Here is a 26,089-nt window from a genome sequence, read left to right on the forward strand (position 1 = left end):
ATTGCAATCACTCAGCTTGTCTGATGCTGATAATGGGGTGATGGGAAATTCCTGTCAGAGTCGCAGCGCGGGGCGGTTTCACAACAACTTTGGCAGACGCCGCGTTCCACTGCAGGGCAGCGAATGCGTTATGGCACGCTCGCATAGCTGTCATTAGACACATTTGGAAAAAGAAAAAGAAAAAGAAAAAAGCACAAGACAATCAAAACTCACAAGTATGTGCCATTCTCTGGCTTCTTGAGCAACGAAAAGGCAAATATTATTTGAAATGTGTCGTCTTTCATCCCTGCACCGTTAAACATGTTGAAAGACACTTTAAAGGGGGGGGGGTTGAGAAGGTGAATACACTTTAAACAAAATAGAAGCATAAAAATTGTCGAATTCAAAACAAGACGTTACCTAAAATGTCATTTAAAAATAAAAATATGATGTTTGTTTTTCTAGATTTTGGGAGTGCTTTTCAGCAAGAGAGAGTGGTGCTACAGTACGCTGCAGGGCGGCTGAAATAGCACATGGGTGCAACGTTCTTGTGGTTGTTCCTTGGGTACAGTATGTGACACTTGGCATCTCAGCAATGCTTCAGTGAGAAGCTACTGTTATATTATATCCATGCAATGATCCCGACTAATAAAGACCTTATTAGAGCCTTGCTATTGAAGCCTCAGATACCACAAACTAATATTGAAGAATAGCAAATAAGGTCTGATTTCACGTAACAGTGAATGATTTCAATTAATCAGTATTTTTGTACAGGTCAATTAAGTCATGCATTGGATGTTTTGACGAATCCAACGTAGGAATCCGATGAATCCGAATAACCATTGCTATTATGTGCAAAGACCAAAAAATGGTGATGTTATTTAATAGTTTAATTTTGAAAGTACAGAATATTATGGGTAATAATAAGTAAAAACATAATAGTTTTATTCTTGTAATAATGTGTGCTTTTCAGCAGTCCACAAGAGTGATACACTTTCTCATAAATACCACATGAAATGTCACTCCTTTTCCAATGTTACTGGTGACTCAGCGATGATAAATTACAAACATTTAAACGTCGGGAGGAGGAGAAGGACGTACAGAAAAGTCAACAAGATAATAAGTGAGAGCACAAAGGGACTGTAAAAAAATAAACTTGCGTCTCCCCCCGCAAAAAACGGTCCTTTAAAGCCATCGTGAGAAGGTGTACGCGGACGTGTTTCAGACATATTCACATAAACATGGATAAACAGCTTTTGCACAAATGTCCACAGTGATCTCTGTAGAGAGTGGGTTTAACAAAAGTCCAAACACGTCATCAGCTGCGTCATCTTTACATATTATAATAATAATGCATTATATTTGGAGGCGCCTTTCATGACGCTCAGGGTCATATATGTATATGTATATATGTATATGTATGTATATATACATACATATATACATATACACATCTATGTATGTGTCTATATCTATGTATGTATATATGTATGTGTGTATATATGTATGTATATATACATATATACACACATACGTACATATATTTATATATATGTATATGTATGTATATATATACACATACATACATATATGTACATATGTGTCTATATCTATGCATGTGTGTATATATGTATATATATACATATATATGTATATACATATATACATACATACATATACAAACATACATCAATTATGTGTATATACATATATACACACATACGTACATATATTTATATATAATATATATAAATATATGTACGTATGTGTGTATCCACAAATATGGAGGTGTATGGAGGTGTATGTTTGTATATGTATGTATGTATATATATGTATATATACACATACATACATATATATACACATATATGTACATATATGTGTCTATATCTGTGTGTATATATGTATATATATACATATATATACATATATACATACATATACAAACATACATACATCGATTATGTGTATATACATATATACACACACATACGTACATATATTTATATATATGTATGTATATATATATACACATATATGTACATATATGTGTATATATCTATGTATGTGTGTATATATGTATATATATACATATATGTATATACATATATACATACATACATCGATTATGTGTATATATATATACACACACACACACACACACACACACACACACACATACGTATATATATAAACTGTATGTCATGTGGAGATGCAGCTATCGGTTGTAGTTACAAAAACAGGTTGTCTCTTCTTAAAGCAACATTAGCACTGTAACCATCGCACGACACACACACAATACTATACTGTAGCAGACACGTTTATTCACTGTAGTGTGAGTACGCCATACACGCTCAACTCGGCTAGCAGCCACACGCGGCTGTACTTTGACCTTACTGTTGGTGGAGCATATTTCCATTGTCCAGTGTACTCACAGAGTCTATGTACCATATAATTTAAATGTAAGATTGAATAAAAACAATAGCTACAAACCATGAGTGTGTATACAAGAGATCATGGAGACAATAAAAAAAAAAAAAAAAAAAAAAAAACTCTTTCATGTTCCCCACGTCTTACAACAGCGACACATAGAACATAAAAAAATATTTGATATTTTAGTCAAGGCTAACACGGCGCTCAACGACCACAAATCATGAGGAAAATATACAGTAAAACACGTATTCACTGCGTTTCGTACAGGTTATTTTATTGGTGAAGCCACAGGCAACCAGGTTCCTCGGGGGAAGTCGTGGTGCACTGTAGAAAACTTTTGTTTTTCCACATTGTCCTTCACCATCTGACAAGCCGTCAAGTCAATGTCAGCCTTCCTTTTCCTTCCTTCAAAATCCCCCCTGCGATTGTTTGGTTCTGTGTGATGGTGCTGGAAAAGCAAAAAAAAAAAACGGCAGCAGTGAACTGTTTGAAGCCTCGCTCTCAGTGAGAGGCTATACGCCAAGCAGCATGCCCATGAAATCTGAGCCGTTCTGTATTGTTACGGAAGCACCGGCTGCGTTATCCACAAATATGGAGGTGTACTGCCCAGCCTGCGGGGAGAAATATGCAAAACACAGATGAAGCACAGATTTGAATGAAATCCAGATTATTTTTGTTTGTTTTTGTCCGTCCGTGTGTTGCTCACCTGTAGCTCCAGCAGTCCGTGCACACTGACCGTGAATATCTTACTGTTACTCTCTAATCCAACAATCATCTCCAGTGACCTGAAATCAGAATAAAAGAACTTAATGAATACAGTATTTTTTCACCATTTGTGTCAATTTGTTGTCAAATTTAACTCTCTCTTAATACATTTGATGAAATACGTTATTGACCACAAATTTTGAAGTTTGAAAAAGTAAGAATTGCTACAAAGATGAATGCTAATGGCTATGCTAACGTCAAACTTGGCATGTTTACCGACAGTATGTTTTCACTTTGCAGTCATTTAAACATATTCCCACTGGTGAAAAACCCAGTTAAATGGTTTTACTGACCAGTTAACTTAAACAGATTGTCATCATTATTGGAAAAACATCAATTTGCTCTGGTGAGAAAATTCTTTATTCTATGCAGACAGTCTTTGACTGTGATATTTAAAGGAGCCACATGTAAGAATGTGGCCAAAAACGGTTACTACATTCAAATTCAAAATACCTTTTAGGTTTCGTTTTCTGACTTAACTGGCAACCTGTGGTTGCTCGGCAGCTGAGACTCTACTGACTGCAATGATTGGTAGACGGCGGTAGGTGGCGCCACATGCCAAAACATGATTTCAAAACATAAACATGATTTGCAGTCTGAAAATGATTATTTTTAATGCAAATATTTTGGCTGTACTGTTGTTGTTGGTGAGTTCAGTTTGTAATATGAACATTATTCCTGAGTCTCTGTGACATATTAGGAGGATTTTATGGCCAGTTGCTTTAGATTTATTACATAATGCACCTTTAAAAAAGATTCCCACACTTCTGCAATTTGATGGAATTGTAAGTGGCTTTGATTTGTAACAACAACAAGGATGCTAATTGATTAGCGGATAGCTTCAGGTTGACCTTAGATGTTGGACATCAGACTTCACAAACACAGATCGATGAAGTCTAACTAATATAGAGCTGTGGACGTCACACGGTGTCCGTTGGCAGGAAAAAGATTCTGAAAAATGAGCAACACCAGTGCCAATTTCAAGCTACGCACTTTAAACCCACGGCTATCGAGCAATACATCACAGAACCTTGACACAGACAGAACACATCTGATTCTTAAAATACCCCTGGATTCTTCGCACGAGTATGGAAACAGTCAGAGTGAAACATTATTCCAGACCTTCTACGACGGAGAATGTTTACTCACCTCAATAAAACCATGTAAAACAACCAGATATTTAAGTTATTTACCACTGGAGAAGTTGGAATCTGGATACACAACTTAAGGGGCAACTTAAGGGAAACTTAACTTATAGTGATCCTGTCCTTAAATGTGTCAAATAAAATAAAGGTTTGATAAATGCCATAGTTCAGTAAAGCTTTACTTTTTAGTCCACTGCACTTTCACATCAGTAACACATACTTTTAAGTTGTAAGTTTCCCTTGAGTTTCACCTTAAATGCAGAACGGGAAGCTGCAAATTGCAAACTTCAGCGTTGTGACTTAGTACCTGATATAAAGTGATCACTCCATCTTCTACACTGTGTTTCACAAGATGGTGTTTTGGCATTCTGGCACACATATACATATGCTATTGGACATAATGTGTTTGGATGTAAACAGCACCCGCTTCCTGCCAAAATGGCATTGTTTTGGTTCCGATGAAGGGATTTCTGTGACATCAGCAATAAGAGCTCCGATAGGTGAATTTTGATGTATAGTTTTTCAAACTACGGACAGGAGCACTTTTCAGTATGTGATATATGCTAAATTACTGGCAGCAGCTTCATACTAAGTGTACATATTATGTTGAAATGGTATCAATCAAGTATGAACCTTTCCTCTAGCAACTCTGTGCCCTCAGAGGCTCAGCAAACGGTTGTAACATCACCGCAGCCTTTAACCACACAGGGAGACCACTGGCTCCTGTTAAGTGGAAAAGCAAAAAAAAATTTATGGCAAATCAGTCCTGTTTGTCTTTGGTGTAACTGCCATCACAATGAGCCTCATTTCACATTCTCCGCATTTTCATGTGTCAGAGAGGGAGACTGGCTGAGGCTATGAATTAAAAAAAAGAAAAGAGGCATTCTTGGTTAGGTAACCTATCAAAATAATATTATTTATATGTTCTCCTTATTGTACCATACTAGAAGGGAGGCTGTGGAGCACTGCACTGTCTGGGGGAGACATTAGGGAGCAATTCATTTCAGCAATTTTCACTGACTTTATGAAAACAGAAATTTGGAAATGTTGGAAAGAACGCAGAGCTGTTCCCAAATGCGTCTTTTTTTAAGTTCTTTTTTTTTCACCACCCATTTTTTTTTACCAGATATTTTATTATCTGCAGCCTAAATAAACGACTTTCACCTCTGTGCTACTGAATATCACAAGCTGCGTACAAATGTCAAAGGTGAGTCTATAAAGGTTAGGTTGGCGACAGGGACGAGGACACTAAACGAGAAGACGTTTCCTGCTTTCCTTTTACACAGGAAATGCCAAACTGGCTCTATACAAACTGTAACAGACACTGACATAATATCACCGTTACATAGGAAAAGTGGGCCCACGGTTGGTGTAGTGGTTAGCACTAAGACCCGGGTTCCTGGGTTCGAGGCCCGTTTGGGACAACTTCGGAACAAGGGCCTTTCTGCAAGGAGTTTGCATGTTCTCCCCGTGTGTGCGTGGGTTTTCTCCGGGTTCTCCGGCTTCCTCCCACAGTCCAAAAACATGCGATATGGGGATTAGGTGAATTGGTCACTAGGTGTAAGAGTGTGAGTGAATGGTTGTTTGTCTCTATATGTGGCCCTGCGATGTCCAGGGTGTACCCCGCCTATCGCCCAATGGCAGCTGAGATAGGCACAGCACCCCCCGCGACCCTCTGGTGGAGGATAAAGCGGTAGATAATGGATGGATGGATGGATGGATGGACATAGGAAAAGTCAACAACTGTCTAAACAAGAATGCAATAAAAGTGCGGCAAATGTTATTAAATTTCACTGTTGATAGGTGGCGTTTATTAGTGACCAACGTGCATTACAGGCACAACAGAATTAAAGATATAACATGGCAACCGAGGTGTCAGGTGTGTAGTTAATATGGATTCAGGGAAAGATGATACTGAATACCTACGTGTATCTGTGGCAGAGAGATTCGATGCAGATCAACACCCGCACATTGTCTCTGGCCTTCAGCTGACTCTTGCTCTTCTTCACTTCGTTGTGGTCTGATGACAATCACAAAAAAAACAAATGTAATGCAAAATTATTACCATCCCCACACGCACAGTTCTTATGTCATTTTGATCTTGATTCTTGCGGTTACTGTCAAATACGTTCTGTTTTGTTTTAAACCTATACAGCTTAAATAAGTTGCTATTGGTAAATCAATCCATTACCACCCACTCTGAAAACATTCAGTTGAAAGAAAGCCAAACAACCCAGTCACCAGGATCATAACGCCAACCGCACGTTCCAGCAAACCGCAGACGCATGTGCGCTCACGTTTCTGAACCAAAATTGCGTTACTTATTTACACGTCTACAAATCAGTGCGATGGTTGCTTTAATTGCTTGTGGTGCTTTTGAAGAAACGAGTACGATGATAACAATTTCCTGAGTGAGTAACCTGTGAGTAACCTGTGAGTAACCTGTGGTTTACGGGGTAGGGTTAGGGATATGTTGTCGATAACTGGTTCCTCTCTGGTCGCGACAGAAGTACCAGTAAACATCACTGCCGCGATCTAATGATGACAAAGTAGCCAGTGTCGGGTTAGGGTTAGGGTTGGTGTCAGTTTTTCCCCAAATCAGTTTGGGCTCACTTTGCTAAAATTTAGCAAAGACAACAGTGACTTGTATTTTCCAACCAAAGAAGCAAATAATCAGTAAAACAGGGGTCGTACCTATGTTCCCCGGGTCCTATGTTCCCCGTTTTTCCCAAAAAAGGTCCACTTTGTATGTGACAGGGGAACATAGGACCCTTTTTTTGTATGTTCCCCGGTCACATACAAAGCGGGGAACATTGGACCCGGGGAACATAGATACGGTCCCGTAAAACATTAGCCCCGTAAAATCATGAGAAACTGGCCCCAATGGTCAGTAAAATCCATTTCACTGGGTTTTTTCACCAATGGGAATAGGTTTAAATGACTGCAAAGTGAAAACATAGCTAATGTAGGTAAACATGCTAACTTTGACGTTAGCGTAGCCATTAGCATTCATCTTTGTAGCAATCCTTACTATTTAAAACTTTAAAACTTGACGGACAGCGGTCAATAACATGTATTTCAAGTGGTGACATCAGACAGTGACATCACAATTCACCCAAGTCTGGAGTGTAGGTGAAAACTTGACTAACATCCCAAGTATGCTCAATAATGTAGTGTGAAAAAGGCTTCAAAACCATTGTTTGGTGTTTCTGCTGCTGCTAACAGAACTCCATCGGCTCCAATTCTGACAGAAACACCTCTCGTTTTGGTTTGTTGTGTAGCTACAGTCTAAGGACGCTGTTGGCATCACGTTTTAGAACTTCTAATTCGTGGAATAAGTCATCTCAGAGACAATGCGATCAAGCAGCTGCCACAGAAGGTCAGTCCAACCCGAGGGTACGTGACAAAGTTTAATGTAAACAATCCCTGGACTCTGGTGGAGATGTAACAGCTCTCCATCACGCACCTCTGTGCTCAGGCGTCCTCAACAACAAATTATAGCACACCAGTAAGAATATTGGTTTCAATAAACAGTACTGGTGTCAGTAACATCCTAACGATTCCCATTCAAAGTTAGTTTTAGGTTCACAAATGCCTCTCCATAATAAAAACACTCCACGTTGCAAGTTTGCAGTAAAAACACAAAGGAATTTCCTTATTACACCACAACAATCTGCAACAAATCCTCTGACATTTGGCTCGACAACTGGCCTCGGGTTGTGGTCTGGTGCTTGGCGGACGTCTCTCGGACATTACTGCAACGCTATCTCAAAACCCCTCCTCCGTTTGCATTTGGTCAAAACGTCACACTCGAACATTTCATTCTGAGCAGAATGTCAAACGTAAACATTTCCCATGGTTTGCAGAAAAGTCGTGACACTTTAATGGAACATTAATGCGATTTACCAATGTGGACGTTAGCAGAGAACTGGTAGATTCCTGTGACAGGAGCTGTGAATCTCCCAGTAGACTGGTCCATTCCTGACCCTCTAAGGAAGGCTCCTTTAGCAGGCGGCTGAAAGAAAAAGGAAAGAAATCTGAATAAATGTTTAAAATTCAGTGCAACAATGCATTCGTTTTCCATTACAGGCCACTTTTGGGAACTTTTGGGTGAATTCCAATTCCTTGCTTAACCCTCAATCTTAAAAATGCGCGCTCCCGCAAGTGCAAGTGCTGTCCCGATTCTCAGAAAAATGAAGTTGAGGGGCAAGTTTAAGGGCTGTATCGCCCTCAATATTGAGATTTTCACCCTTGGGAGCAAGGGCTACCCAGAATGCATTGCGTGTTTTGACATAACAAAGATGGCGGCCAACGCAGCGAAACGAGTACGCTACAAATTAAGTATTTTCTTTGTTAATCTTATAACTAATAAGTGAATATTACAGTTATTACAGTATATAATTACCCAACCTAATAACTTGACTGACAGACGGATCGTAATAAATAATCGTGACGTAAATATGTTCTTCTTCTTCTTCTTTTTTGGAGTTGACAGACTGGACGCAGCTTTCGCGTTATTCTGCCCCCCACAGTCTGAAGACTTATCTGCATTTAAGGGGTGTCCCATTTCTAAGTGACAAAATAACCCTCAACACTTGGTTTTCAGGGCCAGTTAAGATTAAGGGTTGAGCTTGAGGGTTAAGATGGGAATTGGAATTGGCCCGTAAAGTCATCAGGACATGAATCTGCGGCTACAACGCAGCGCGACAACGTTGTCAAACATGAACAGCCTACACTCCGTTACGGTGAACAGCCAAAAAGGAATCTGTGAGCGACAATTCTGGAGGATAAAGGAGATGAGAAGGAACTTTTTTAAGAAACACAGGCTCATCCCTACACGAAAGAGTGGATGCATACGAGCGTTAAGTTGGGTTGAGGGCGGCACGGTGATTCATTGGATCGAAATCGAGCACAAGACGAGTTATCATCATTATCATCCTACATAAATATGCAGAAGCCGCGAGCGTTCAGACATCCGTGCCATAAAGATTTTAATCAACCGCTCCAGCCACGGAAAACACTATGAGGTAATCAGTGCAGGGACTCGAGAGTATTTCAGTAGGACGCCTTCTCTAAAGACAACTTGTGTTTTCGATGTTGACTTTTAAGGGTGAATTAAACCCTGACAAATGTTTTATTTAAGGACACAAACTGAGGTTTCTAAGGTGGTCCCATAGTGCGAATATGGGAGGGGAGAAAAAGGTGTATAAGTAGTTCACCAACTCCCCCCATAGAACACACACACACACACACACACACACACACACGTATATATATTATGCAGATGTGTGGATTCATTTTGCCGGCCCCACTTTCTGATCCGTGCCAACGTCAAGGCTACCGAGGGCCTAATTTTCAAGCGCCTGCCTCCTTGTTTCCTCCTCCTTATTACCCCTGACTCTGCTAAAAATTATATTCAAGTTTCACTCGACATAGTAACACGTATTTACAACATAGTGCTTAGTCAACATGTTTAATAGTCCAGCAGAAAAGCCTAATACTCCCCCCCCCCCCCCCTCCTCCTCCTCCAGCCCTGACAGCCCATCCCAACAGGGCATAGTTCTTCCACTACAGCATGCCGTTTCAAACAGTGTCTATTTCTGTCCTCTCCACACTTTATTCCAAGTCCGAGACAGAGTGCCTTTTGTATGCCGCCCAGAGAGTGATGTGTAGAATTGAAGAAGAAGAAAAAAAAAAAAAGAGAGATCTTTTTTTTGACCAAAGAGCTAGTTTGAGTCTCGGAGTGGCAACTGCACACGTTGCCAGTGCCAGTTAACAGTGAGGGGATGATCTACTCATAATCTGCCCACATGCAAACTGAGCTGGTGGTTACCAAACATTCGCTCTTTCACGCACAGTTTAGTACAGAGAAGCAAATGGGTCAGAAACAAACAGAGGAAGATAAGCCAAAACTTTACTTTTTCAGCTACGAGCAGCGAGCGTAGCAGAACCGGTTCATAAACATTTACTTGGTTTCAAACAAACATACTGTCTGAAAGTTCTGGAGCTCCACCAGAGTCTTCTTATCCACCACCACAGGCCCCTTGAGCTTGCAGTGGAAAGCCTCCTCTATTCGCCTGTAGGAGGTCATCCCCTCCAGGGTGAGCAGAGCCGTTGGTAGCTGGCTGGGACTGGCTTGTCTCTCCAGCGCTGCTGTTCTCCGCTCTGTAGCCTCTGAAAGAAACAAACCCAGGTTGTTACTGTGCAGATGGACTCCATCATCGCCCCACATAGCAACATAAAATTGCTATGTGGGGCGTAAAATGTGTGCATAGTCTTTTTGTTTTTTTAACCTTTGATCATCTCTTTGAACTCCTGAAGAAGAACTTCCTGAGTCACTTCAGCCCCAGGAGAGCCAGGAGGTCCCTGTGGGCCAGGAGGACCTGGAGGACCAGGTGGGCCCGGCTAGTGGACGAGAGAACACACAGGACATCGTCATGCATCAATCTGGATCTAAAAGTCATTTAATCTAAAATGGACCAATCATAGCACATATATAAAAAAAGATATACCAATGGACGCTTGCGTTTGCGACACTTTCCAGGGAAGTTGCCGACGGGTCTTTTGACAAAGTCCATCCATGATCCCAGCGGGTCGACTCTCTGGTTGTCTGAAGCCTGCATCACAAATGAAATTACAGAGGGGAACGAAATTAAGAGCCGTGTCAAAGTCAAGGGCCAGACCAGGTCAAATAATACAAATTCAGCACAAAACAAGCTTACAGATTAAACAAGTAAACAAATCAGGGATTAAACTTTAAACTAAAGATACATGAACGCAATGGACACTTTTTTCATAAATTTAGATGAATTGATTTACCCACGGATGAGCCTCAGAAGGGCTAAATATCAACTGTCAATTAGAACACAGTTTCAAAGTTATATACACATTAGTTGGAGTAGAAGAGTGGTAAATATTGGTTGAACTGTATGAATGATTTTCCATTGAAATCTGCAGTACATTAATGCAGTTTGTTCAAATAGATTTCCTCTGCTGTATTTCAGTAGAACAGCACAAAAAGGCCTGTAGTCTTATGTATCTTAGAAGCCTTTTTTAATGCTTTTTCATGATACTTTTTTAGTATCTTGCTCAGGCAAGGTTCCAAACAAGCTGAGTCAAATTCTAAAACGTGTCGTCGACAGACTGCCGGCCACCGATTTGGTCAAAGGGTGTCGTCACGGGAAGAGTCAAGAATCAAACCGAACAATGTCGAACTGTAGATCTGTTAAAAAGACATACAAATCCTGCCATATCGCCAACATTTAGCAAGGAAATGAAAAACATTTAACAGAGGAGTCTGGCGTATTTTAGCGACAGCACTGCTGATCAGCCGCAGATCGTGAGCCGGATCACAACCCGTTTCAGGCGTATTTTAGTTCACAGTGACTCTGGTCATGAAGGAAGTACTGAACTGAACTAATCCCTTTAATTTAACCGATTCTCATGATTCAGTTACACCCAAAACAACTGCTTTGCTCGTCGCTAATTTTGTGCGGCTGCTATGATGACTCCGCCCACATTGAGTCGGTACTAAAGTAATGGAAAATTACCAAACTGTGCAGAGTGGAGCCGAGCCGAACTGTACTGTACAGTGGAAAAGCACCAACCTGTACAGACGGTGATAAAGACCAAGGAGGGACTGACCTCGCTTTTTACCTCCCCCTCTGGTTCCAGCTCAATTCTCATATAATTAGTTAATCTTTTTACAGGGGAGGCAACTTGATGTATGGTACTAAGTAGTAAGTGTGTCAATAGAGGAGCAGGAAAGACAACATATTATCACGTGGGTGAAATACAAGTGTATGGCAGGCTGGATGTAGCCCGCAGGCCTTGAGTTTGACACGTGAATTAAATGGTGCCAGAGCCCAAGGAAGGAGAAACAGGGAAACCTCTTTATTTTTTTACTTTTGCTGCAGAGCAGTAACTATTTGTTTTTCAACTTGCCATCATCTGGATAAAGTCACCATTCTGCTCAGAAGGCTTTACTTCATGCGTCTTTTCTTTTATCCACAATAATCCACTCAGGTGCCGTGTCACTTCTCATTTGCCCGGTACGCTTAAAATCAATGTAAACACACCATGTCATGGGATTTTTTTCTTCTTTTTTTTTTCTTTCAGCACATGAAAATTTCCATGAGCGTGCCGATGAAAAATGAGCGGTGTGATGTCGATTTCTGTGGATCGCAGACCTCAATTACTGTAGTTTGTAACAACATGTCAAACTGGCCCAGAACTTTCCCCTCCGTCCACAGACACACTGGTATTTCTCCTTTTTATTAATAATATCAGCGTGAGCAGTGTTATGATGGGGAATTTTAATAAACAAGATAGCAGAAGTATACACAGTGTGTACACGAGAGCGGGTTATGATTTAAGATTGTTTTGTCAAAGCTGTACTGTACGTGCGCTCCAATTGCCTTATCGGAGATAACTCATTTATAATAAATGACTGTAGACGAGACTGGGGTCTGTCAAGAGAGATAAGAAACAAAACTCGCGAGATAAACCCGCAGAAGCAACATTCGAACGCGTCCTGCCATTTTCGTAAAAACGTGCGACTGAATGGATTCCGATTACAGTGAGCTCCGATTCTACTTCCCTCAACGTCAAGTGCCTTCGTTTCAGATAGAAGAGAAGATAAAGACGGGCTGTGGAGGTGAGCTGTCTGAAACGGAATTTGTTTACGTTTGGCAGTGGGACACGGATCACTTATCTTGCAGAACCAACATGGCCCTGCCTTTGTTCACTGTTAAAGACTCCCCCCCCCCCCTCTTGTTCCACCACAGCAGAGTCACTCCTCGTTTGTCTTTTCAATATACCAAAAATAAAAGAGCGTGTTTTTTCTTCTCCCGTGTGGAATTTGCAGGAATCTCACTCTCCGTCTGCGACTTTCTCTTCTGTCTGACAGCAGGAAAAATAAACACGTTAACAAGCGCTGCGCCTACTGCATGTTGGAGCGCTCCTCTTGTTTTTGTTGTGATTTTGAGGCTTGGAAACAGATAAAAGGGAAGACAAGAAAACTCGCACACTACTCTGCGCTGTTTCCACAAGACCGAGCGAGAGCCATGGTGGATAAAGTGCTTTTTCCGTTGCCGTTTAAAAGTTTCATCTTCATTAACACGGTTCAGCTTTGGCAACGCGGGGGCAGTTTGTTTATAGGATTACAACACGTTTAAGTTGACATGGTCTCGTTGGTTATTTACACATCCAGTTAAAGGTGCATTATGTAATAAATCTAAATCAACTGGCCGTAAAATCCTCCGAATATGTCACAGAGACTCAGGAATAATGTTCATATAACAAACTGAACTCACCAACAACAACAGTACAGACAAAATATTTGCATTAAAAAAAATATTTTGCAAATCATGTTTATGTTTTGAAATCATGTTTCAAAGCCACCTACCGCCGTCTACCAATCATTGCGGTCAGTAGAGTCTCAGCTGCCGAAGCTGAGAAAACGAAACCTAAAAGACCCGAGTAGTTTGAATTTGAGTGTAGTAACCGTTGTTGGCCACATTCTTACATATAGCGCCTTTAAATTAGCACCATTTTCTTGACATGATTATTTGTTCAATGTGTGAATCTTAAAAAGCGACATTTAAATGCGTAATAAATACACTGAACAAAAATATAAACGCAAAACACTTTTGTGCTCATTTTTCATGAGAGGAACTCAAAGATCTTAAAAAAAATGTATGCACACAATAGAACCATTTCTCGCAAATATTTTTAGACAAAATATTTTATCGGAAGTGCCTTTTCGTTTAGACGGTGACGGCGTTTTCTGAAACAACCCTCCAGAGAGGAAAACTTGAATAGGCTCCGCCGTAGCGTTTCCGTCCACACGGCCAAGACGCAAAACTCTGCTCGGATCTGCTCACGTCGCGTACGTGTTTACATCACATACATGCGCCGGAACAGGGAAATAAACAAACATGTCGGATTATTATTTCCATCAACGGACCTTCAAGCTGCTCTGGCAGCTCTAATAAACTTCTCCTTTTTAGCAGATAAGAGAAGAAGGAAGATTCTACGCATGCGCTCAGACATGGCGGTGTTGTGTGATAGTGTATCACAGCACCACCTAGCTGCCTGGCATGTACATACCCAATCGAATTCCACACACTTTTTTGCGTCGCCGTATGCACGCAGGTTTCGCTTGCGTCGTAAACCTGGAATAAAATGTGAAGACGCGACGCCACTTTTGCGCCTTCTGTTCATAACCGTCATCATGTAAACGTAGCCTTACGGTGGCCTTTTATTGAGGCCAGTCTAACGCACAACTGTGCAATATTCATGCTGTCTAATCAGCATCTCGATATGAGGTGGGATGGACTATCTCCGCTCACTAGCACAGATTTAGATATGTGAGAGAAATGGTTCTATCGTGAAGTAGACCTGGGTTCCTGGGTTCGAGCCCCGGTTGGAACAACTTCGGAACAAGGGCCTTTCTGCAAGGAGTTTGCATGTTCTCCTCGCGTGTGCATGGGTTTTCTCCGGGTTCTCCGGCTTCCTCCCACAGTCCAAAAACATGCAATGTGGGGATTAAGTGAATTGGTTACTCTAAATTGACCGTAGGTGTGAGTGAATGGTTGTTTGTCTCTATGTGTGGCCCTGCGATGGACTGGCGAACTGTTCAGGGTGTCGCCCTATGTCAGCTGAGATAGGACGACAGCACCCCCCACGACCGTCCGGTGGAGGATAAAGTGGTAGATAACGGATGGATGGATGGGTTCTATTGTGTAGACAGAAAATGTTTTCTGTCTTTGAGTTCAGCTCGTGAAAAATGGGAACAAAAACAAAAGTGTTTTGCGTTTATATCTTTATGTTCCGACAGCTGTCTGGACTGATGGAGAGTGTTTGGACACCGACGTGAGCCTCTCAGTTTCGGTGGTGTGCAAGTAAATCTGGGAGAAATGTTTAGAGTATCTCACGGCACTTTATCTCGTCTCATCAGGGAATACATGCTCCTGCTTATAGAACGCATAGACACTCGACGCTACATCATTGACACGAATGACATTCGGGATTTATGTGTATATGGTGATAGTGAAAGTGCTAATATGTCTAAATAATGACGACGACAGTGACATGATAGCCGTACACACGTTTGAACATGTATAATTTGTCATTTATATTTCATATCAGGGGCCTCAAACTCAAAATGACCTGGGGGCCAGTGAACTTCTAGGCTGGTCAGAGGGAAAAAAAAAAGTTCAACAGTTTGGATAAATCTTGATAATTCATCATGACACTGCAAATTTAAAATATCCAGGATGATATTGCTCACCCTTTCAAAGTAAAAGTCTCTCATCGGTTAACATGTGCGCCTCAATAAAAAGCGAGATGTTCTGCGATGCAGATGCAACACATTGCTGCAGGAAGGTCGGGAATAACACAGTTTGTGTGACATCTCCAGAGTGATGTAAACAGATTTATCTCATTAAAACTGAAGTGTGAAGATTACATCAGATTTCATGTGGGCTTTGTGCCACCTCAGTTCTCATCATTCTTTCAGACTGCGTTCCTGCCAACATCCAAAGTCAAAACTACAACGCGGAAACTTACTATAAGAGCTGTGAGCCAAAAGTGCATCGTTTAATGCAATTTAACCCTTAAAACACCCCCAGACACATTTTTATGTTTTTGGGCTTTTAATTTCTAGACTATTTGATCCTTTTTTCCAGGCATATTGTTAAAAAAATGTATGCCAGGTTGTGTATTTAATTTTTTCATGCATTTATTTGTAGTCTAAACAACGTGAACTAAAATACTCACACTAACACACCTACGCACAAAAATGTGCTAATTGAAACTCATTCAAATCACTTTTCTTTATGCATCATAACAAAAACTTGGCAATTTAAGTAAAAATGCATTAATGTTTGATCTATGATGAGGACGGATGGTGGTTTGAATTTTTTTTTTTTTTTAAATAATTTATAAAAATGTTTCATGAGCACATTTTGGTGCTCTATGTGTGTTAAGGTGAGAATTGTATGATAAATAAATACAAATAAACAATGCATATAAACAAATGTTTCTGCTAATCTTTCACCATATACCAGGCGACAAAAATCTAATAAAAATGAATCCAGTTTGCATGAAGTACATTGAATATAATTCATCTATTGTGGGTTTTTTTAGACAAAAAAGTGATGAAAAAAATTTGGCAATTTAAGGGTTAAAAATGACATTCATTAATATTGCGGACTGATGTCTGTTTAGAACACGTTTTTGAAGGCGCATCTAAGGGTTAACTCAAAATTGATGCTTACAGTGTTATACACAGGATCCTCCATCTATTCCACCTTATTCTACAAATACACACGTTTGTGTCAATCTTCTCGATTAAGTCAAAGAAGCATATCTTCAGTGTCAGTTTTGACCTCCAAGTTCATAAGCTTGAAAAAAAAAAAAAAAAAAAAAAACCTCTCATGTAGATGAAAGAGGTTTGTGTTTTGGGTTTTACTACAGCGCCAAGCCTGTGGCATTTTGAATTTGAATTATTTCCACTGGGAATAAAAGCAACTGAATCATCCGCTCTGACAGCTTACTATGATTCAGAAGAAATGATTATGACAGCCAGTGGCAAAAAGTAAAAAAAAAAAAAAAAAAACTTAACATTTATCTCTCTGTTTATGTTGAAGATCATCGTGCTAATGTTCCAGAGATATAAAGTGAGCAGTTCAGCCCACACATATGGCTTATAATTACACAGCACTGAGCTCTGCATAATAATAATAAAAAAAAGAAATATTGAATTTTTGTTGCCAGAACATTGAGAGTGTTATCCTCTTTAACTCACAGCGTTGTAATTAAAACCTTGCCCTCAAGGATCTTCTGTGCTCAAGAGAGAAAAGGTTATAACTGAGGTAATTATTAACTTCATTTGAGAGCGAAAAAAATAATAACAATAACCGACTGCGTAAATAATTTCAGCTTATAAAAATGTTCCGCTCTTTGTGCTGCAGGGATGGTTCACACAACACGCCAAAAAAAAAAGATTCATTGCATGCAGGTGAGTCTCCGTCTCCACAGAGAACTTCAAAGACTGTGCACATGCGCTCATGAAAACCATATTGCCTGATGACACAGATAACCTGTCAGGAGCGTTCAATCGCTCACTCGCTGCCATCGACTGTTGGCGTAGAGTAAACTTTGGATTCCCTCGCCCGTATAGCTGTGTATCAGCATGTACAAGTCATGGACAAAGTGGGGAGGGAGTGGATCCAGGTATCAAGTCTGAGAGAGAGAGAGAGAGAGAGAGAGAGAGAGAGCTGATGAAGAACACCGGGGTCTTCTGGCTTTGATCACTGCTGATGTACGAGATCCTCGCAAGTGGCCTCATCTGTCAGCGGGCGAGCACGTGTTGTTTCAGCGCTCTCTGTGTCGGAGCGTCTGTCAAAGGTGGTGTGGGTGGGGGGGGGGGGGCGAGACACTTGGAAATCTTCAAGACAGTGTTTATCTTCAGTGACAGCGCTCTAATCATCACACATGTGAAGCTGAGGCCATAGCATGCATTTTGGCCACTGGTGGACAAGTGGAATCCTTCCCTTCAGTCAAGGTACAGATACAACGTCCAACGGCACTGGTTTTTTGGCAGATAATAAATATCTTATTATAAACTTAATCTAATAATTCCTTAATCATTACTCTGTACTGTTGCCAAAAGTAGACAAACTTTTCTTCCAGGCTGAAAGGGATAGTTCAGGTGGATGCACGAGGTTTTGACTCGTATTCAATGCTGTCTTTGCCACGTGTGGCCCCCACAAACTGGCTGGTTTTCTGGGGGGCACTAGAGAGCCGAGACTCCATTAAAAAAAGCGTCTGGTTAAGACGACTTAAAGGTGAAGTAAGTAGTTTATAGTGCCATCTAGAGGAGAGGCTGAAATTTACAACAAAGAACTGCTCCTCTGCTCACCCCCTCCCTTCCCTGAGCGCTACGGTATCCGAGGGAGAGGGCGAGCTACCGCGGCCGTAGCAGACGAAGCGGAGAGAGAGGAGGCGGGACTTCCGCTACAAGTAAAGAGACGATTGATTTGTTCTCTCGCGTTTGTCCTTACAGGCTACGGTAGAAACATGGCGTCTTGCTGCTAACAGTGGCTATGCAACCACGGCCCGCGACCATGTTATTTTACATGACTTTTTGAAACACTAAGAAAATGAGTTTAGCAAGGGCACATGAAACCAGAGCAACAGATGGGATTGAAATGTGACGTAAATTACCGAAAAAACGACAACACAGAGACTAAATAACAAGACACGGGTGAGACGCATGAGGGCGGGGCATGTCAATCAGGGAAGACGGGACAGGAAGTAAAACTGGACAAGGTAGATACTTCAAAATAAAACAGGAAACAAGGAACTGAGAACCACATCGAGAACTACAAACCCAGTCTAAGTAAAACAGAACAACAAAAAGTACAAACAGAATAATAGAGCTGAGAAGATCCAGGGATTGTGACATTTTTTCTTGTGCTACAGCACACAAGAGCTGTTGATTCATTCTGGCATCATCAGTAAATATAAATGTGTAAGTTACTGCAGAATTGATATGAAAAATATAGCAAACATTTATATATAGCCTTGGAATAAATGCTCAATTTTAGAAGGCCTATATTACTTTTTACTCGATTGTGGCACTGACACATGAACAGACTTTTCTCTGATTTTGTAGTTGCTTTGAATGAAATTTGGAGTGCATACATTAACTTAATTAATGTTGGTTACCAGTGCTGGTCAAGCTCATCATTGCCATGGTAAATCACTCTGTATCAGTAGTGACAAAAGTAGGCTGTAGCAGCTACTGGGGTTATGGTGAAAACTACAGTACAGTGTAAAAAACACCTGGGAAGACTCCAAGAAAAGGTTTCTGACGTTCCAGAAAGAAACTCGGTATTCCCAGGAAGAATTACAGTTTAAAAAACGAAAGCAAACACTGGCAAGGGCAAATGGGGATTACAATTGGTTTGGCTTTTCCCCACTAAAGCGTGGTGAAAGAAGAGAAGAGGCTGAAGACAGACACGGTGTTTGCATGATATCTAAATAAAGACATTTGGACTATTTATTTGTATAATTAAGAGGGAGACTGTAGCCAGATACCAGCTGTCAATCACACCGATGTCCACTCACATATAGTTATTATAATTGATCGTGTCATTGTGGTTCATCGTGTCTTTTAAGCAGCATCTCATCTCAGCCCTGAAACCTCCTCTTTGTATAAAAAGCAGAACTATAAAGTAATATAATCGCTCAAAGTTGTACTAAGCACACCATTTGGGTAAATAATACTTCATTACATAGCGCCACGTGTGTATTTTATACCCATGGCACACACTGAAAGTGAACTGGGAATGTTTTATTAACCTACAGCACAGTATGTGGTTAGAGGGGCTGGATCAATTACTGGATCACTGGTGATCCATTCCCCAGGAGTGCAGGAGATTTTATTACCCTCCAAAGATGAATTTGGGTTTTTTTTATGTTCACTGCTTTAACCGTGTTTGTCATGTAGTTTGGTGAAAATTAGGTTGAATTTATTTGAGGCAATAAAATGGGAAACTATTTCCCTGGGGCACCGTGCCACCAACAACACAAACACAACTGTTAAAACATGTCTCTGGGGCTGCAACCAGACACCGAAACTCTACTCCACTGCTGAATTCCTCCATACATGCGGTTGGAACTTAACTTATTTTCTTTTTCATGTCATCTGTTTTTCAAACAGCGCACGCATAAAAAGATAACATGAAACATTTTGCTCTTGATCAAACTGTTGCACAGACAGGTTTAAGGTTGGCCGGGATGACAGAAAGCCTCCCATAATCCCTTGTTTTTACATCCCCATGTACTGCTCCCTGTGCAGTCATCCATGCATGGGTGGACTGGCCCAATGTTGGGCCCATCCCACCCCTGCAGGGGAGGCAGGATTCCCCAGGTTGTGTGGGCCAAGGGGATCCTGGGTAACCTGCGTGCATCACGTCTCCATGCATCCGTAACTGTTTTTCCTGCACGTTTCTGCAGAAACAAAGTGCACCGTGGTGCAAACACAGCGAGGCGTGCAATGTTGACTCTGTTGTCAGTGTCATTTCTCAGTTGGCAAGCAAAAGTGTACAAATCGTAATTGCCCCGACTCGCTATTAGTTCAGCGTTTTCGTTTGAAAGTGCGGATGACATTAAAATTTCATATATAATGATATAGTTGGGCTTGATTTTAAGTTGTGTTCAAAGCGTTGCCCAAACGTATCATGTGTGTGGGAGAAAGCTAAACAATTAAGGTTTGAAATAAGTTTGTTTTTCTGTACGAGACGGTGTTGAGCTTCAGACAATAAAGCTGATTGGCTTTGATGGCTGCGTCACATCTGTTTTGTGAACAAATTATAGCTTTAAAATTGGAGCGAGTGCTCATTTTCACTGTGGTAGGTAAAATGAGCTGTTGAAAAGCACCAGTTCCATCTCAGGTACAGGTTTGCCCCATGACTTCAGGCACAATAACATTTTAGGAGGGGGGAAAAAAAATAATTAGATCCTCCTCATTCACCTCTAATTCCATTAAAAAGGGAGCAGTTCAACATTTGTTTGTTGTGATTTCATTAAATATGAAGATGATCGCCTTCGCTTAGCACAAAGACCAGAAAATGGGGGAAAACCGCAACAGAGCTACAAAACAACACATTTAACATAAGTAAGTCACATGAAAACATGAACATAACGTGCAGATAGGCTGTTAAAACTATAGTATGTAACTTTCACATATGCACATACATGTTGGTTAGATTCATGCCAAGGTCAAAATGCTGATTAAGCCCTCATGACTCCGTATTAGCGGCATTTGGGTCACCTGGTGACATCGCACCAGGTACTGCACACAGGAAGTGATGAGTGTTATGTAACGAAAGAGACGGAGGCTCCAAACAGGTTATAGTCGGACTGCAAACACACTAACACCCCCCCCCCCCCCCCCACACACACACACACTCCCCCTATATTTCAATATTTCAGCAGTTTGGTGGGATAAATGGTCCTTAGCCCCCATCCACCCCTGCACTGCTGCTGTATACACACCAACGCTCCCTCAGCCAGGTCTGATAGCATTGCGTGACAGAGTCTGTTTTCAGACGAAAGACACGCCGTTCAAATAATGGCACAACATTTCTGTTCTAACCACAACAGCAGAATAAAAAAATATATATATATATATATTTTTTTTTTACGTCATCAAAGCTTACTCCTAATAAGTGGCTTTTAAGTAGGCAGATATTGTTAGCCAGGCTTTGTTCTTGAATAATCTTAATCTGCTGAGACCTGAAGGTACTAATAAGAGTCTTTACATGCTAATGCTATTGCTTTTAACTGACTGGAAGTTAAAAGCAGAACTTTGCAGTTGTAACCCCAACGATTTAGAGATGGAATAAACTACTTTTTTGGCCGAGTACGATGTTGAAACTGATTGCACAGTTGTTGTAGTAATAGTAGAAGAAACACCACACCATTTTGTGTTACTATTGATCCCCCATTAAAGGTGAAGTAAGTAGTTTATAGTGCCATCTAGAGGAGAGGCTGAAATTTACAACAAAGAACTGCTCCTCTGCTCACCCCCTCCCTTCGTCTTTCTCCGTGTCAGCAGATGAGGTTCGTGAGGCGAGGGAGAGGGCGAGCTACCGCGGCTGTAGCAGATGAAGCGGAGAGAGAGGAGGCGGGACTTCCGCTACAAGTAAAGCGACGTTTGATTTGTTCTCTCGCGTTTGTCCTTACAGGCTCCGGTAGAAACATGGCGTCTCGCTGCTAACAGTGGCTATGCAACCGCGGCCCGCGACCATGTTATTTTACATGACTTTTTGAAACACTACGAAAATGAAACAAAGAATATTATACAGCGACTAGACAATGCAGGAGCACATAATATGTATACAAAAGTGGATTTTTCGGTCATATAAACCCATAAATAATACACAGTGTCCCTTTAAGCCTCGCAAAGACTCCATTGACAGGACCAAGGAACAGCATTATTCCACGTCCAAAAAAAACACTGACGCGAACGGAGTTCACCCGAAATCCATTTGTGTTTTTCATCAGCGACGATTATTATGACAACACTCTGGTTCTGACGAAAGCATATTTTGTCTCGCTACTGCTGCCTCTCTTTACAACAGACCAAATAATAATACACCTGGAGCCAGTGGGGACATCAAAGTTGTCTGTTGGCTCTTTAACAAATTTCCAGACTCGCGCAAACATCATTATTGTGATTTTATTACAGCTATAAGAAAAAAAAAAGCAGATCATTTGGATTAATGTGCAAATTGTAAATTTTCTACTGATTATGCCTGTATAGTCGTTTTTTACTTGACTCACCAGTGGACCCGATTTATTTATTGGAGTAATAATTCTGAGATTCTAGCTTCAGCAGCACATGAAGGGATTTTTTTGTAAATCTGGCATCAGCTTTAGGGCTATTACAAATGAAACCTAATCCAAATGAAACAGTCGGTGAAGTGAAACTCACACACAGCGCAGTTTATTTTACTTGCAAATTTCTGCTGTAATGACATAAGACCGCTGATTATTGACTCTCTTCTCTGCTCCATCTCTCTCTCTCTCTCTCAGATGACTTCATTAGGCCATTTTGCAACGTAAAATAAGCGGAACCTTTTTTTTTTTTTAAGGGGTGCGACGCGCTGAAAGCACAGTTCATTATCGCGCAGCACAAAGTGATGGTCGTTGGCCCTGTTTCCTACGGGACTTGCTCTTGTCTCGTGTGTGTGTGTGTGTGTGTGTGTGGGTTGATCCAAAAAGGTCCCACACACTGCTGCATTAATCATCACTGGGAATGAGAGAGAGGAAACAAAAACCCTCGCCTCGGGCTAAACCCAACCATTACTCAACACGCCAGGCGCGATGTTTGACTCGACTCCCCCCCAATTACAGCCATCGCGGATCCCTCGCCGCGCTCAACTATGACAGATCCCCTCTCATCTTAAAGAGCGGCGAGCAAATACGTCTTAGAAGCTTGCACCTCCGACATGTCGCTCCAGAATGTACGACAACGACGTCGTAGACGCTTCACTGAGATTGTTGAAAACGTCTCTCGGTTATCGTCTCGTTAAAAGAATTCCACTCGCGCAAACGCCATACCTCGCCATTGTGATCACTTTCAAAATGGAAAAATCTCCCAAGGAATGCATGTGTGTACGACTGCGAGCTGCCAGCAGCCCACACACACACACACACACGCACAGGCACACACACGATTGGTCAGATAGAAAGCAAATGCCATCATAAGAACTGTTTCGACTGTTTCCACTGGGCACAAGGGGGGAAAAAAATGTAAATGCGGAGTGTAAATGTTTGGCTTGTTTGAGAACACATAATTGCCTGCCAGGACAGCTCCAGCGGACGTGTTGTTTTCTCTGGGAGCTAACAAGAGGTGTAATAGGATCAACTCAGAAACTGTACTGACTCACGTTTGCTAATTTCCAACAGTTTGTGTTTCATGTTCAAGTGGCACCAACAAAAGGATATAAGTGAACGCAACCGCTTGCACGCACGTCGAGCTCAAATCTCAGGTTCTCGTCAGAGGTGACAATGTTTGGCAAAGACGCTATCTGGCATAACACCGTGTCTTAAGGGTGATTATGTCATTACTCTCCGATTGTGGGAGATGAGATGAAAAGAATGTCAGAGAGGGAGGCGCTGGGGGCTAATCCTCACCGAGGTGTTCTCTTTCAGGACCCTTTCTATGGGGCTTTGTGAGGGGTTTATACGGCACGCTGCCCCAGTTTTTCGGGGCCGCACCGCCCCTATCGGATGTCCCAGACACAGCGGAGTCAGGCTAGGCCTGTGAATGACAGAATCAATAGGCTGGGAACAACATCACCGTAAGTCTTTAAATATCCGTCTACCTAACTTTCCCAGGAGTTACATCACGGCTCTTGGCCTATAAGGGTCTTTAAGTGAGAGAGAGAGAGGGGGGGGGCTGTGTTTGTGAAGACACAACGGGATGAGACAGAGAAGTGAAGTCCCGACGGGGGCGCAATCCTCAGCAGGCTTCATAGTTGACACAAGGTCATTCTTCATAGCTTGTGCTTTTACAGGGCAAAGCAAGTCAAATAAACACAACCAGGCCACAGCCACCTACAACGTGTTCTTTAAAAGATACAAAAGGAGACCTCACTGCTTGGTTTCACAGGGGAGGGGAGGGGAGGGGAGGAGGGGGGAAGGTGGCGAAGGTTACGGTTCGCAATCCACAGACTCGCTACTGGTAGAGGCTGAAAGTGAAGGCTGATATAAAAAAAAAAAAAAGGGCAGAGAGAGAGGGTTACATGAGAATGCCAACATAATGGGTGGGCTGAAAGCAAAAAAAAACAAATAGCCTGTTGGAAAACCCTTGCAAATATACAAGACCCGCAATAAACCAATAAATAACAAGAGTCCAGGGCCAAGTCCAGCTCCTGAAAATGATGCATCACTCTAACCCTGTGGAATACATTTCTGTTTCTACCTAGATTCACTGCTGCTACACTTATCTTATTGTCTAATATTGACAGATGGAACTTATTTGCATCGTGATTTGTTGCCACGGCCTGGTAAATTGGCAGCAGACGCCCGCACAGCGCTCACGACTTGATGCATCGATCGGCCTTCAGATGTCCACATTCCTGACATACTTATGGAAGTCATCCATTCAGCGTTTCACGCATTTCGGTCCATCTCACCGTCTCAGGCTTGACCCTAAAAGGGCACATCTGCCCCTGTCCCGTTTTTTTTTTTTTTTTTACCTTCGCCACGCTTAATTTTCTGCATATTGCCCTGGACACATCTGCAGGTTGAGTTCAAAAACCTAATTCGACACTCTTGTAGAGAGCAGCTAGAGAATAAAATCAGACGTCTAAAACATCAACAAAACATGTTCCTTAAACAATTTAGAGCATTTTAAGTCACTACCTTGATGCCTCCGCCAACCTCTTCGCTGTTGGAGAGAGTGGAATTGTACGCCTCCGTGTGTTGCGGGGTGGTCTCCTTTAGCCTCTTCCTCTCCTTCTTGGCGTCCACCCCATCCAGTAGGACACACTGAGTCCAAAACACTGCAGCCACCACGGCCAGAGGCCCAGCCCCACACCACATCTTCACACTCCTTTGATCCGCAAACTGAATCCCCGGGAATAAACTGGACCCTTATGTGATGGACTAGTTGTGTGATTGGACAGAAGCTGAGGATGCTTACAAGGCGCTCTCTCACACACACACACACACACACACACACTGGAGTCCCAACAGGGGTGAAGGAGACCAGAGGAATGCAGCTTCAGGGACTCCCTGTCCAAGAGACTGTCAGACTGACTGGTACCGCCGTTGCTCCCCTCTTGATGAGCTCTCAGTCAGCACGACGTTGCAGGGGCACTGGTAAAGCTCTCCACACAGTGCCAGGAGGCTTACTCAACTATGAAATTTGTCAAGCAGAACGGCCCAAGAGAATGACAGATCGGCACAGATCTGACAGCAAATAAACCCATTAGTGAGATTTTTCACGCTTTCTGCTCTGTTGGGGGGGGTGAGGTGTAGAGGAGAGGAGGTAGAGGGGTGGGGGGAGACAAGTGGGCAAAAGGAAGAGGCGGAGAGGAGGGGCGTCCAAAGCTGAGGGTGGGCTGTGGGAGTTTGAGAGATGGATGGCAAATATTCTCCTTCTTCACCCCCCTGTTCTCTCCCCGCTTCTCTCTGACAGTGAGCGCTGGATCCAGCCAAAGTGGTGTTGTTTTGCGAAG

General features: G+C 41.9%; 1 protein-coding gene across 1 annotated transcript; it reads right to left on the reverse strand.

Moving 5' to 3' along the window:
- Positions 1-2,808: 2,808 nt before the first annotated feature.
- On the reverse strand, positions 2,809-25,451 carry c1qtnf12 (C1q and TNF related 12; the record flags this gene model as incomplete). The annotated part of the gene is made up of 8 exons (XM_083894738.1): positions 2,809-3,023; positions 3,119-3,197; positions 6,249-6,342; positions 8,229-8,337; positions 10,312-10,496; positions 10,616-10,727; positions 10,835-10,939; positions 25,272-25,451. 8 exons carry the CDS (start codon positions 25,449-25,451, stop codon positions 2,925-2,927), a joined length of 963 nt encoding a protein of 320 aa, XP_083750864.1. The 3' UTR covers positions 2,809-2,924.
- Between the last annotated feature and the right edge of the window lie 638 nt (positions 25,452-26,089).

The sequence above is a fragment of the Microchirus variegatus genome, assembly GCF_963457635.1.
Source record: "Microchirus variegatus genome assembly, chromosome: 9".
Taxonomy (NCBI): Eukaryota; Metazoa; Chordata; class Actinopteri; order Pleuronectiformes; family Soleidae; genus Microchirus; species Microchirus variegatus.